General features: G+C 39.5%; 1 protein-coding gene across 2 annotated transcripts in view; it reads left to right on the top strand.

The window, feature by feature from the left end:
• Positions 1-1,118, top strand: part of PDLIM3 (PDZ and LIM domain 3) — a 30,361-nt gene extending 29,243 nt beyond the window's left edge. For both annotated transcript variants that reach the window (XM_019921633.2, XM_019921632.2), the window contains one exon: positions 153-1,118. In XM_019921633.2, the coding sequence (XP_019777192.1) occupies positions 153-342 (190 nt within the window). In that variant the 3' untranslated portion in view covers positions 343-1,118. The remainder of the gene's footprint in view (positions 1-152) is intronic.
• Positions 1,119-12,846: the final 11,728 nt, after the last annotated feature.

The following is a 12,846-nucleotide window of genomic DNA, read 5'->3' as shown; positions in this document are numbered from 1 at the left end:
ACATCAGTTCCACAGCTGTGCCCAGCTTTGCAGCTATTGTTTCCTGAACGTGAAACAGATAACACCTGCCTTATCTGTAGTGCTGTCTGCCTTTGTATCATGTTTCTGGCTTTGTGGGGTTTTTTTCACGAGGCCTCCTTTTCCCCCAACAGTGGTGCGGTTGTGAAGGTGAGGGACAAGCATCGGCATCCAGAGTGCTTCGTGTGTGCTGACTGTAACCTCAACCTCAAACAAAAGGGCTACTTCTTCGTGGAGGGGGAGCTGTACTGCGAAACCCACGCACGGGCCCGCATGAGGCCCCCAGAGGGCTACGACACAGTCACTCTTTATCCCAAAGCTTAAGTCTCCGGCAGATGGAACATGCACTCACCCAGGCGCACCCTCACAGGCAGACGTTAACGGCTTGGGGCAGAAGTAGAGCAAAGGGCTGACTCCAAATCTAGAACCAAGCTTTTAGACACTTATCTCATTGTATCCTCAGGAGAAGGAATGGGCGGCAGATGCCTGCTCTAACAGAAACATACATTCAACTGTATTTCTCTTTGGGGCTAGCAATAACTTAATGAAATTTAGAGCAATAATTTTTATGTCACACTCTATATTTTACATTTATAATATGACCGTCAAACATGTAAACGTCAAGATTTTAGGGGGAGTCTAATTGCCCTTCCTTAACCAGTTGATTTTGCAATTGCAGTACTTACGACAAATGACAATCTTGTATTCTAAGACAGCCCTGCAGGTGTCTGTTATCTGTTTTAACTATAATAGTGCATGTCAGGGAGAAATTCCCTAGATCTCTCTAGTTTCATATTCAAACAGTTATACTACTGGATGCAGCATACATAATAAATACATAAAACATTTTTAAAATACCTAACGAAGTGGCACTCAATGAATTCAGATAAAATCAACATTCCAATGAGAGGGCCCAGTCATATCTCGTCGTGTACACTAACAACTCAGGTATTTTAAGAAAAATGTGGCTTCTTTAGTTTTCATAACTCATTCACTCTTCTGAGCCCACAATTTCTGCTGATAGGAGGGGAAATTTTAAATGTGCTAGTTAAAGGTGATGCAGTCTCTTTCAGATTAAAACAGTTTCTGCTGCTTTGAAATAGTCTCTTTCATTTTAAATGTCTCTTTCAGATAAGTATTCAAAGTCAAGGTTCAGACACTATCAAGGCTAGTTCTTTATTCTCAAGGCTGACCACCACCACCTTCTCCTTCCCAAGACGGCACCTCCAAGAGGAGACATTTAGGGGACGCCCCTGAGGAAGGGAGGGGCTGCTGGTCTCCTGGGGTCCTGCTTGTATTCTCTGCTGAAACCCATGATTCCACGTGTGCTCCGTTTTCTCAACATAGTTGGGACCAGGCAACAAGCCCACCTCTACCACCACGTCCAAAAGTCTCAGCTCAGCCTTCCCTGGATTCTTGGATCCTTTGCATCTCAGACATGAACCCCATCTGGCCCCTGGCTCTGATTTGTCACCTTGCCTCTCACTATGGTGGCTCCACGGCAATGCCCCCTTACTTGCATGTCTTACCTACTTCCCATGCACCCCACTGGGAACCCAGGGGAGCTTATGAAACTGTCCTCTCCAAGTACAAACATGGGAACCAGCAGGCTGGGGAGGTGGGGACTGTCTCAAGCCCTCAGTCTCACCACTGTGTCACAAAGTCATCTCTACCCTACTGGAGCAAGGATTCTCCTATTGTCCCAAATGGAAAATAGGGCCTGGGTTGTACTGCTCTGGGGTTCTCCCAAACTTAATTATTTCTGACCCTGACCTGTCTGAGGTTTTGAACCAGTGAGAGGAGCCAGAACACCTGCCTGGCTCCTATGGGCATTTGAGATCGAAACTGGAACCGCTGGGCTTCCCTGGTTGCGCAGTGGTTGAGAGTCCGCCTGCCGATGCAGGGGACACGGGTTCGTGCCCCGGTCCGGGAAGATCCCACATGCCACGGAGCGGCTGGGCCCGTGAGCCAAAACAAAAAAAAACAAAAAAACTGGAACCCCTGAACCAAAACACAAATTCACTCACAGAGCTATTCCAATAAAATAGAAAATTCTGCAATCAAAGAAATGAATGTATTCAAATACATTACTTTTTTTGTTCAGATGTTATTTTAAAATATTTTTTCTGGTAAGGATATAATCTTAAAAATTTGCAAGCTAGAGGGCAAATGCATGGTAACTGACTTAGGAAACCTGAGAAAGTTAAAATCCAAAGCAGCAACCGAGAAAACTGAAAACCAACCCAATTTACTCTCCAGCACTGGAAACAGCCTGGGAATTGACAGCACCAGGCATTTCTGGACTAGGGGATAAAGGCAGAGTTATGATAAGGAGGATCACATACAAGCTGTTTGAAAAGCACTTAATCCCCACTGTGCCCCCTCTCTGCCCCTCCCCCTCACACACCCAAGGCACTTGTCAGTGGAAGTCTGCCTGGTGTTATCTGGAGAAGGTCAAACAGCATCTCTGGAGTCAGGAAGTGCCGCTGAAGGTATGTGTACCACACTAAAAAGAAGTTAAATAAGAATGAAAGACTCATGAGAAGGAAAGTGTAGATTAGATATTATATTGTACATTAGTGTACACTTGATGTTGGATATCAGACAATATTTCCCTTAAAATTATATTTTACACATTTTATATGTAGTAGAGTACATAATGAACTTCTTAAGTTCAGATGTTCAATAATGAGAAAAGGAAGTAGTACAGTTTGAAAAAAAGTAGTAGTATAGTTCTAATCTGAAATTCAGGGAAGATAGGGCTTAAAGCTGATAATTCAGTCTCTGTGACTAAGGCTTGTGAAGCATACTCTAAAACTGCGCGTTCATTATTTTTATTCTTTTGACGATTAAATCTAGAAATTTAAACATATAGAGGAATTTATGACAGAATTAATCAATAGAAATGAATGCAATATAAAAATCGTTTTAAAATATGTAACGTACAGGGTGAAAATAGCAATGTTGTTAAAATGGAAAGGAGTTAAAACTTTCTTTAAAAAGCAAACAAATAACAGTATTTCCCCCATACTAGCATTTTGTCCTTCAAAAATGAATTCACACCAGGTCTTATATAGGAATTCATGCCATGAACAAAGGATGCCAACTAGTTTTTATTTAGCTCTCAGCATACCACGTCTTCTTAGAAAGCAGAGTAGTCACTGTTTTTATATTTATAAGCTTATTAAAGCTAGCAATGAGCAATGAAATGATCCATGACAGAACTGGGCATCTGTAAACTTTGCACTCATGATTAACTAAACTGCTGTTTTTTCAGAGTAAATGCAGAATAGAGTTGCTACACTCTCTACCGATAGGACGACTGTTTGAGTGAAAAACAGTTCTAGTTATCACATACACTTGCACCTGTGTAAGCAAAGGTAAAGCTAATGGCTAATGTGACATGCAAACAGTTTAGATTATCTCTACATAAGCTAATCTAAAGTTTGTCCCTCACAGGAATATCCCAAGATAGGCAGAATGGAGCTTTGGGGTTCTTCTCCTAACAACTTGAGTTGCAAAAGTTTGTCAAGTTGTCCTTTGAACAGATTTATTTCAGTCCTGGGAAACTACTACTTAGAACCATTATTCTTTATTATCCTGTTATCATGGCCAATGTTTCTTTTTAAATGCTGTGCCATCTGAAACTTAAGCATAAAAAAAAGAAAATTGGAGACAGATTGAGGGTATTCAGATAATTGAAGTAAATAAACCATTTACCTGATCTACATGACTATTTCAAGATAATCGTCTTAAGCTTCTATTCATGTTGTAGAGTACTCAATAAATATTTAGTTGAGCACCTACCAAGTAAGAGATGTTGAATACTAGGCACAACAACAAAATGGATTTTTGAATGCGTTGGCTATATTTACAAATTGACATTTTCAAGCTAATTAGAATGCTTCATGCAATTAAGTTTAAAACAAAGCACCTAGAAGAAGTGGGTGCTTTATCATAATTTCTTTCTTTCAAATTCTGTAGTACTATTATTCATCACTGCTCACATCAGAAGAACATAAAATGAGATATTAACATTATCTTCTGAATTACCTCAAAAGTTTGTCCAAGTATGCAGAGAATGTCTAACAACATGTTTTCCTACCTCTAAGAATAAGGCATGTCAGCACACCTCAACTTATGAAAAACCCAAAGCACAATTCCATTAACCAAAGAATAATACAAGAGCTGCTCTTAAAACCTAATTGCTACCCCTATCATAAATATTAAGCATATAGATTTAAAATTAAGATATAAAATGCCAAATATTTGTTTGAGTTGAAAATTACTCCATTCATTTATTCAACTATTCATCTGGCGAAGGAGTACATACAAGTCATTATTTCTGTACCAAGAGCAAAATTATGTTGTGAGTTTCAGAACTACCTCTCATGAGACCAAATTCCCATTCCATCTCCTTTTCTGAAGTAGAGGGGGTTGAAAAACACAGGTGTGTGAATTACTCATCACGTGTATAAATGCCAAAGTGCACATATATCTGTGGTTCACTAAAACACCAGGCTCATGCTACCAACGTCACATGCAAGAGCCTGCGTTGTGTACCATTATGCCACACACAGCTGCACATGCTGCCTTGCCTGCCCCTTCACACATCTGGGCTCCAGATGCTGCTGTCCAAGTTCCCAAAGCTCCCAACCATGACCCTTCCAGAACACTGCTTCATGCTGCAAACCTTCTCATTCCTCCTCATGAATACTGTCCTTGATCCCAATCCTCAGATTAATGCTTGCTCTGCCAGCCAATGGAAAAGGCTAATTCCTGCTAACAAGTACTAATAATTTTCTACTGCCCCTTTTATGTCTAATACTTGTGTTTTGTTCTGGAGACAGCCCTTTAATCTAAAGGAATGCCTTCAAGGGTAGGAATTCTAGATATAGAAAAAAAAGTTAGAAAGAGAACCTGAGGAATAGAGTGATGGGCATGATCTGGACCAAGAAGAAGACAGAGGGACTAACAGTCTCTTGGACCTTGGGAAGGTTTGGCCGATCTGTAGAGGGGATCTAGAGCTTTCCTCCCTCTGACCAAGGCCAAAGCAATGGGGAATGCAGTTTCTCTGAAACAAGGCACTCAGGTCAGATAAGTGCTGCGTTTGTGAATCTCACTGAGGGTGCATAGGTGTTTACTGGTTTGAGTAAATTTAGCACTGGGGGTCTCGTAGCCTCTTCCAGACTGAAGAGTCTTCAACTCAGTTTGCACGATTCTGTGAATATACTACATATCGTAGAATCACACTTCAAATGAGTGAATGATGTGGTATGTGAATTATATCTCAACAATGCTGTTATTTTTTAAAAGAACACTATTAACATAAATATGTATTTGTCACTAATCTGTTAGATAGAGTCCTAAGGCTAGAAATGCACAGGAGCAAAAGAAACAACATGGGTAGGAATGTTCGTTCTTATTTAGATGCTTCATTTTCCTCTTGCGGAAAATGCTTGATCATTGCTGATACAATAAAAATAGCCAGCACTTACATCGCTCTTACTATGTACCAAGCAGGGTCCTAAGTGCTTTAACGATACTAATTCATCCAATCTTAACAGCAGCCCTGTGAGGTGGGTCCTCTTTTTCTTCCCATTTTACAGTTGAGGAAACTGAAACACAAAGAGGTTATCCAAGGTTTCTCCTGTAGTAAATGACGGAGCCAGAATTTGACCACAGGTGGCCTGGCTTCCAAATCCATGCTCTAGACCACCTCACATTATCTCTGCACAAGAGATTTAGTAGCTTTTAGTTTAAGATGATTATAAGGCTTTCATGGGACAACAAAGCCCTCAGTAAGCTTTGTAAAAATTATCACCTAGATTCCATTTCAGTATAACTTACTCCAGGTATTAGAGCTTGGTGGTTACAAAAATGAGCTTTGGACACGGGCAGAGCCGAGTTGAAACCAAGCTCTACAATCTCATAGCTGTAAGGTATAGGGAAATCATGAAATCTCTCCAGACCTCAGTTTCATCAACCATAAAATGAGGACAATAATCCCTACTTTACAGGTTTGTGATACGGATTAAATCAAGATAATTCGTATCAAAAGATCTAACAAATTTCCTAGCAAGTAATACGTAAGTAAGCACCTAACGATTATTATGTATACTTTTCACTGTTTAATCCTAGATTCAAAATGGTGGCTTTATTCCTTCTAATTGTTCTTTGGTGTTGGAAATCCGGGTCCAATTACAATGAGCACAACTGTGTCCAATTGGAAGAGTCACAGAACTAGATTCCTATCCTTGGTGATCCCAGAAGAACTGACATTTCACACTAAGACAGATCAGGTTCAGGAAGTCCACTGGAACTTTTCTTCATTTGAGGAGGACAATTTTAAAAGCCTGAGCTCACAAGCAACCTGTCCCCACCAAAGATTCACTGGCAATATTCTACATTATAATCTTATAGCTAGAAAGAAAACTAAGGTCCCTCAATTGCCTATATCTATTTTATTTAGTATATATATTTTTAATTGAATGCTTACAAAATTCTTGACATAATATTGGTCACATTCAAATGTAATTATTTCCTTACAACTTTGCCAACTAAGTATTTTATAGATGAGGAAAAGTTTCAGAGAGTTTAACTTCGGTACAGGACCAAACAAGTAAGGGAAAAAACAGCATTTAACCTCACTAATATTCTCCAGTAGTAAGTCATATGGCTTGGAAATCTTTAAACCTAAAAGTCCTAGACATTGTTATAATTCTCTATTGTATTATTTTATTTACATCGACGTTTACTTACTGTCTGTGTTTGTTCTCTTTATAAGAAAAATCATTTCTTCCATGAGTGCTAGAAAAAGGTAGTGTGGAATAATAAAAATATTAAGTAATGATATGATTAAGTAAGGCATAAGTAAAAAGACTGTCATGAAAATAGCTCTGGATAAAGACTGGACTCACTGGGCTTCGACTCCTTTTCTGCAGAATGAGGGAAACGGACTGGATGACCCCTGAGACTTCTACCAGCTCAAAAAGTCACTGATGTGTTCTTGACATTGTCTTTATTGGTGTTAACTGGCTAGACATTCAATTTAGTGAAGGCATGCTGTCAATGTGACCAGGCTCTTGGTTCAATTTAGAAGTTTCATTCTGTTCCATGGTCACGGATACCACCTCTGACTCGTGTCATAGCTCACAGTTGAAATCAAGCAAGGAATATGAATTTATCATTGCAAATTCATTAGCTCCACTGGAAGCACACATTCTAGGTATCTATATATAGCAAGGGAAACGAACTCCTATTATTAATGTGTGATCAACTGACCTGAGTTAGTGCAGCTCCTTCGGTATCTAAAAAGCATAAAGCAGCTTAGCATTAGGAAGAAGAAGGTCACATACTGCGAGCTGAATTGACGTCTACAAGAAGCTACAGAGACTCCTACAGCTATATTTATTCAAACCAATAAGCACCTACGTAGCCTCGATAAGCTTCACAAACAGCACTTATCTGTACTTCCCCATCGCTTCTGCCTTGGTCAGAGGGAGGAAAGCTCTATATTATCATCTCTATAGAACGGCCAAACCTTCCCATGTTGAAGGAGGCTGTTCGTCCCTCTTTCTTCTTGGTCCAACTCATCTCCATCACTCTATTCCTCAAGTTCTCTTTCCAACTTATTTTTCCCACTCAGTGTTTCTGTGTCACTGACTCTTCTCAGCCTGCAAGCATGCTCAAGTACTCTACACCAGCCCGGAAATCTCTCTTTCCCTAACAACTATTCCTTCTCAAGCTCCCTTGATGTTCCTCTGCCTACCCCTGAGCACACCAAACTTCATACAGGTAGATGGACTCCACCTTCTTAGTATCCCCACTACAGTATATCATATTAATAAGTCCCCTTAAGGCTGCAGCCAACTTCCTAAGAGCCAAAGCTTGTGGTTATTCTTAGTGAGTTGTGGGGTTCATTCTCTTATATAGATGAAATCAGGTTAAAATTAACTCTAAAAGAAACTTAAAGCTGCTGTGGCACAAAGCCTTTAAGCTGTTGAAGGCCCACTACCCATCCAAGAGTCCTAAGTCACCAGCACACAGGTCTGACCAAAGCACCAGCCTTATGACAACTGCCCAAATTTGTTATGTTTTAGGAGTGGTTTGGTCACTTTTTCACACTACTATAGATCTCAGCTATGATTAATGATAGCCTTGTGATCTCAGGTTTTAAAAAAGATCTCCTGAAGCTGAAAAACCCAGAAGTATTTTAGTCTGGTCATCAATTGCTAAGAATAGATTTGACTACCTTGTTTTTGTTCAAGCTCTTGAATTTGTTCCAGATTCTTGAATCTGCAGCTGTTAGTCAACAGGTGAAAATGGATTCTCTAAGAAGAGCTACTCTTTGAAGACTCTGAAATATTGTGACTCATAGTTTTTTTAAAAAAGATTGGCAGTACAGATTTTAATTCCAACCTTTCGCAATGAACTTCACAATAAAAAAAAAAAATCAGATTTTTTTCAGGGCAGTTGCTGGACTGACTGACACGTGTGACCAGAGAAAGCATACCCCGTGACAGAAAATGCTCCACTGTCTATCTGATATGAGGTCGAATGAAATAGAAACAATCTCACCACACTGAGAAAGTAGTGCAGGTGATGTGTGACACCGTATCAGGAAACAGGAACTCTTAGTTTCTAGCATTAATATTTATACCTCCTTTATACTTTTGGAAAATTTAGATGAAATGTTGTCCTATCTCATAAAATTATAACTTGTTATGGGGGACAAAACATCAAAATAAACTGATTTGGGCAAAACCAGGGTTTCAGAATCAGGAAGTCTAGCACTGACCACTTAAGAGAGTTTTTGAAAAGTTCCTAAACCTCCCCATGTTTCAGTTTTCCCCACACAAATCTGGAAAATAACTTTTTTCCATAAAATTCCACAATTCTCAACACCATTAAGTAAAAGCAAGAATATGTCACCAAAAACTTAATTTGGGGGTTGGTGGGGGAGGATAATTACATTAGGGAGGGAAAAAATTGAACATCCACCAGAGTTAAGTGTTTTAATTCTCAACTTTGTTTACCGATTTCAAATGGAATAATGAACCCATCCAGTGTCACAGGAGCAGGAACAATGATAGGTAGGGCCGGGCAAGTGTAATGCAAATTTTTGCCAGATTCTTCTGAATATCACTGAGCCTTCATTTCTGTGTACTGAAAACCTGAGTGCTATAGAAAACACTGGGTACTCAACAGAGAATCTCAGAGACCCAGGGTTCTCCGGGTCTCACTCAGGAGAATAGGGTTTTCCCCACTTCTGCAGTCTAAAGGAAATTTCACTATACTATTCCTTTTATCTAATTCTCATCTATATGCTGGGTAAGCAAATAATCACTTTACCTGACTTTAGCAACTTGGCAATGAGGAACTTTAGGTTCAAGATTAGTAGAATATAAGCACACAAAAGAAAAACACATTGTAAAATATATTAAAATATATAGCTGGTATGGAAAATCACATTCTTTACAATAAATGATGGGTCAATTGGATAGGCATATAAAAACTGGATACTGACACCTACCTCACACTCTCTATAAAAATCAATTCCAGATGAATAGCAAGTCCAAAAATGAAAGGTAAAACAATCAGCTTTTAGAAAAAAAAAAAAAAGCATGGAAGAATCATCTCATGACCTTGCAAAAGCAGGCTTTGGGTGTCCCATCCCAAGGTGGGAAAAGGAAGCATCCGCATGGTTGGGAACACTGGCATCAGTGGTCAGAGCTCAAGCAGGTGGGGAGGGTGGCCGTGCATGGGACTGGGTGGTGCATGGTGTCAGAGGCAGGGAGGCCGTGAGGGTCGTCTCCACAGAGAGGAGGTCCAGCCTACAGTGACAGAGCCCAAAGGGGTGAGGAGTGTGTCTAGGTGGAGAGGGAGCCCAGCATAGGGTTCAGGGTCTCAGTGGAGTTGGGAAGGGGCGATACAGAGTACTGGAACCTAAGTGGGATAACGAGGGCATCCACGTGGGGGTGATGGTGAAAGACTGGCATGAGAGCGCATATAAGTAAATATATAAGGGATAATGGAAGTCAACTTTCTCATCTGGAAAGGGAGAAAACTAGAAAGAGCACTGTGATGTTGCATTGGAACTGGAGGCATTGTGAACTCAGGGTTCTCAATATAGATAAATAAACGTGGATGCGAATGTGCACGTGTGCTTGTGTATATGTACATACATACCCAGGCAGACATTCCCTTGCTCTATCTACTAAGATGGCCTGGGAGCAGCTACACCTAGATAGCAACTTAGCACTCACATCCTGGCTTCTAAATACCATTCTCCTCTAAAAGAAACCAAGTCTCCTCGGAGAAATGGCTGATTTCAGGGCTAGGGCAGGGAAAATTCAGGATAAGCCTGAAACATCTGAGTGCGTCAAGCAAATTAAAAAGTGCTCTAGTAATGAAGAAGATGTGTCAAAAGTATGCAGAGGCCAGCTGGAGACACTCGCACTGACCCAATTAGGGAAATTTAAGCAACAATATAAATCATGTCAGCAACAGAAGATAATCCATTCTAACCCACTGAATAAAACAGGCAACTCTGGGTCCATGAGACTCTGAGTAAAGAGACCTGTCATGACAACTACATGTAAAGCAAGATGTTGGACTGGATCCCTTTGCTGTAAAGGACATTATTGGAAGAACTGGTCAAACTTTAGTGGGGTCTGAGGATTAGGTGGCAGTAATGTATCAATGCTAATTTCCAGACTTTAATGGCTGTATTGTACTCATGTTGGAGTGTCCTTACAAGATACACATCAAAGTATTCGGAAGTGACGGGACAACATGTCAACAACTCACTCTTAATGGCTCAGGAGAAAATGAAATATGTACCAGACTATACTTCCAACCTTATTATAAGTTGGTGATCTCATTTCAAAATTTAAAACATAGTGGAGACCAAAAGGGCAAAAACACTGGAGGAACTGAAAGGTATCTCAAGTCCAGTTTTACAATTGAATTAAAGATCTATTCTTTAAAAATGCATAGACCTAAAAAACATATTTGCTGAAAAAGAGCAAGCTGCAGAATAAAACGTAAACTATGATACCATTTATGAAAAACTTTAAAACAAACAAGGGCAATCATCTCTATTACTCATTATAATTAGTATAAAAATATAAGAATGAACTGTAAAATTGTACCCTAAATTCATGACAATGGTTTCTTATGGGAGGAGTGTAGGGAAGAAGGAACAGAAAAGGAAGTGGTGGGGAGTTCCATCCTATATGATTCTTATTTTTCTAAATAAAAATCAAATATGCCAGTATAATTATAACTGTTAATTCTGGGAGATGGAAGCAAAGGGTTAATTATAGCCTTCTTTGCATATTCCATCATTCTAAAATTTCTCAAAAAATAATTTAATAAATAAAACTTAATGAGGACTTTACATTTTATAGGCCATATAAATGTGCATTGACTGAGAAACATAAAATTTTTTATTTTTTGAATTTTGGCAAGTTCATCACAAAGTGGATGCACAATACAAATTAGACAACACAAACTATCTCTTTAAAATATATACGTGTTCCGGTATTTGAGCTAAATAGTTGAATCTTTTTCAACTGAAGTGTCAATTTTTTTTTTTTTTTTTTTTTTTTTTTTTGCGGTACGCGGGCCTCTCACTGTTGTGGCCTCTCCCGTTGTGGAGCACAGGATCCGGATGCACAGGCCCAGCGGCCATGGCTCACAGGCCTAGCCGCTCTGCGGCATGTGGGATCCTCCTGGACCGGGGCACGAACCCGTGTCTCCTGCATCAGCAGGCGGACTCTCAACCACTGTGCCACTAGGGAAGCCCAATTGAAGTGTCAATTTTTAAAAAATAAGGACGAATCACAGGAAAAAATGTCAGCACTCTTAATGGAATCTCACCTGAGACTCTGGGGTCTAGAGGTGCCATCACTGGCAGCCTCCTATGTAACTACTGAACATACTGTAGTAGGACCCTTTACAGCAATCCTGGCCTGTTGTGGAGATAAGTAAACTCATGCTCAGAGACGGCAAGTCACCGAGTCACTATTACCTGCAAAGTTCAGAAATGGAGGGAGTTTCAAGCAGGCTGTGACAACGGTTTTAAGTGGCCATGAGTAATCAGAAAAGACTTCCCTCGACATACATTCACAAATGCAATGAACACCCCCAAAATGATGTGTCCACCATCCACCCGTATTCTGGGGGTTCATGTTCTCTTCTTACACTTCCAGGTTCTCTCTCACCAAAGAACAGGGTCTCCACGTGCAATTGTTGATGTGAGGCCCTAACATGGGGCCTTTTCTGAGGGGATGCCATTCATGTCATAGACACTGTAATTACTAAAGATATTTTTAAAATTTATTGTTTGTTGGCTCCAAAGATGGGCTTTTTATATATTAATTACAATAATTTTCTGACAAATAAATTATTCCTATCCTGAGAATACACATATGTGATTTAGTTTACTAAAGAGAAATGAGTTTGATAATCAAATGATCTTGTTGACCTAACATCTAAAATCAACTGAACTTCTAAGTAAAGAACTGCTTCCCTAACTGATGAACTGATTGGGAAATATCTTAAAATTAGAGTAGGTTCTCTATTGAAATTAGCACACTGGCTAAGTTTGAGTTTTTGATATTATAGCTCTTATCATCTGCTTTTTATATTCTGTGCTAAATGGTGTGGCTAAATTCTCTAATTTAAATCCACAAGTAACTTCTCTGTATACATTTGCCATCATAATCCACAAATATTACATGGCCAAATTAGTTATTATAGAATATTACATACGTTAATTATCAGGTTATTACATATTAAAATATAATGTTACATAAAATA

The sequence above is a fragment of the Tursiops truncatus genome, chromosome 21 (genome assembly GCF_011762595.2).
Source record: "Tursiops truncatus isolate mTurTru1 chromosome 21, mTurTru1.mat.Y, whole genome shotgun sequence".
In the NCBI taxonomy this organism is placed as follows: Eukaryota; Metazoa; Chordata; class Mammalia; order Artiodactyla; family Delphinidae; genus Tursiops; species Tursiops truncatus.
This window is presented reverse-complemented; position numbering and strand designations above follow the sequence as displayed.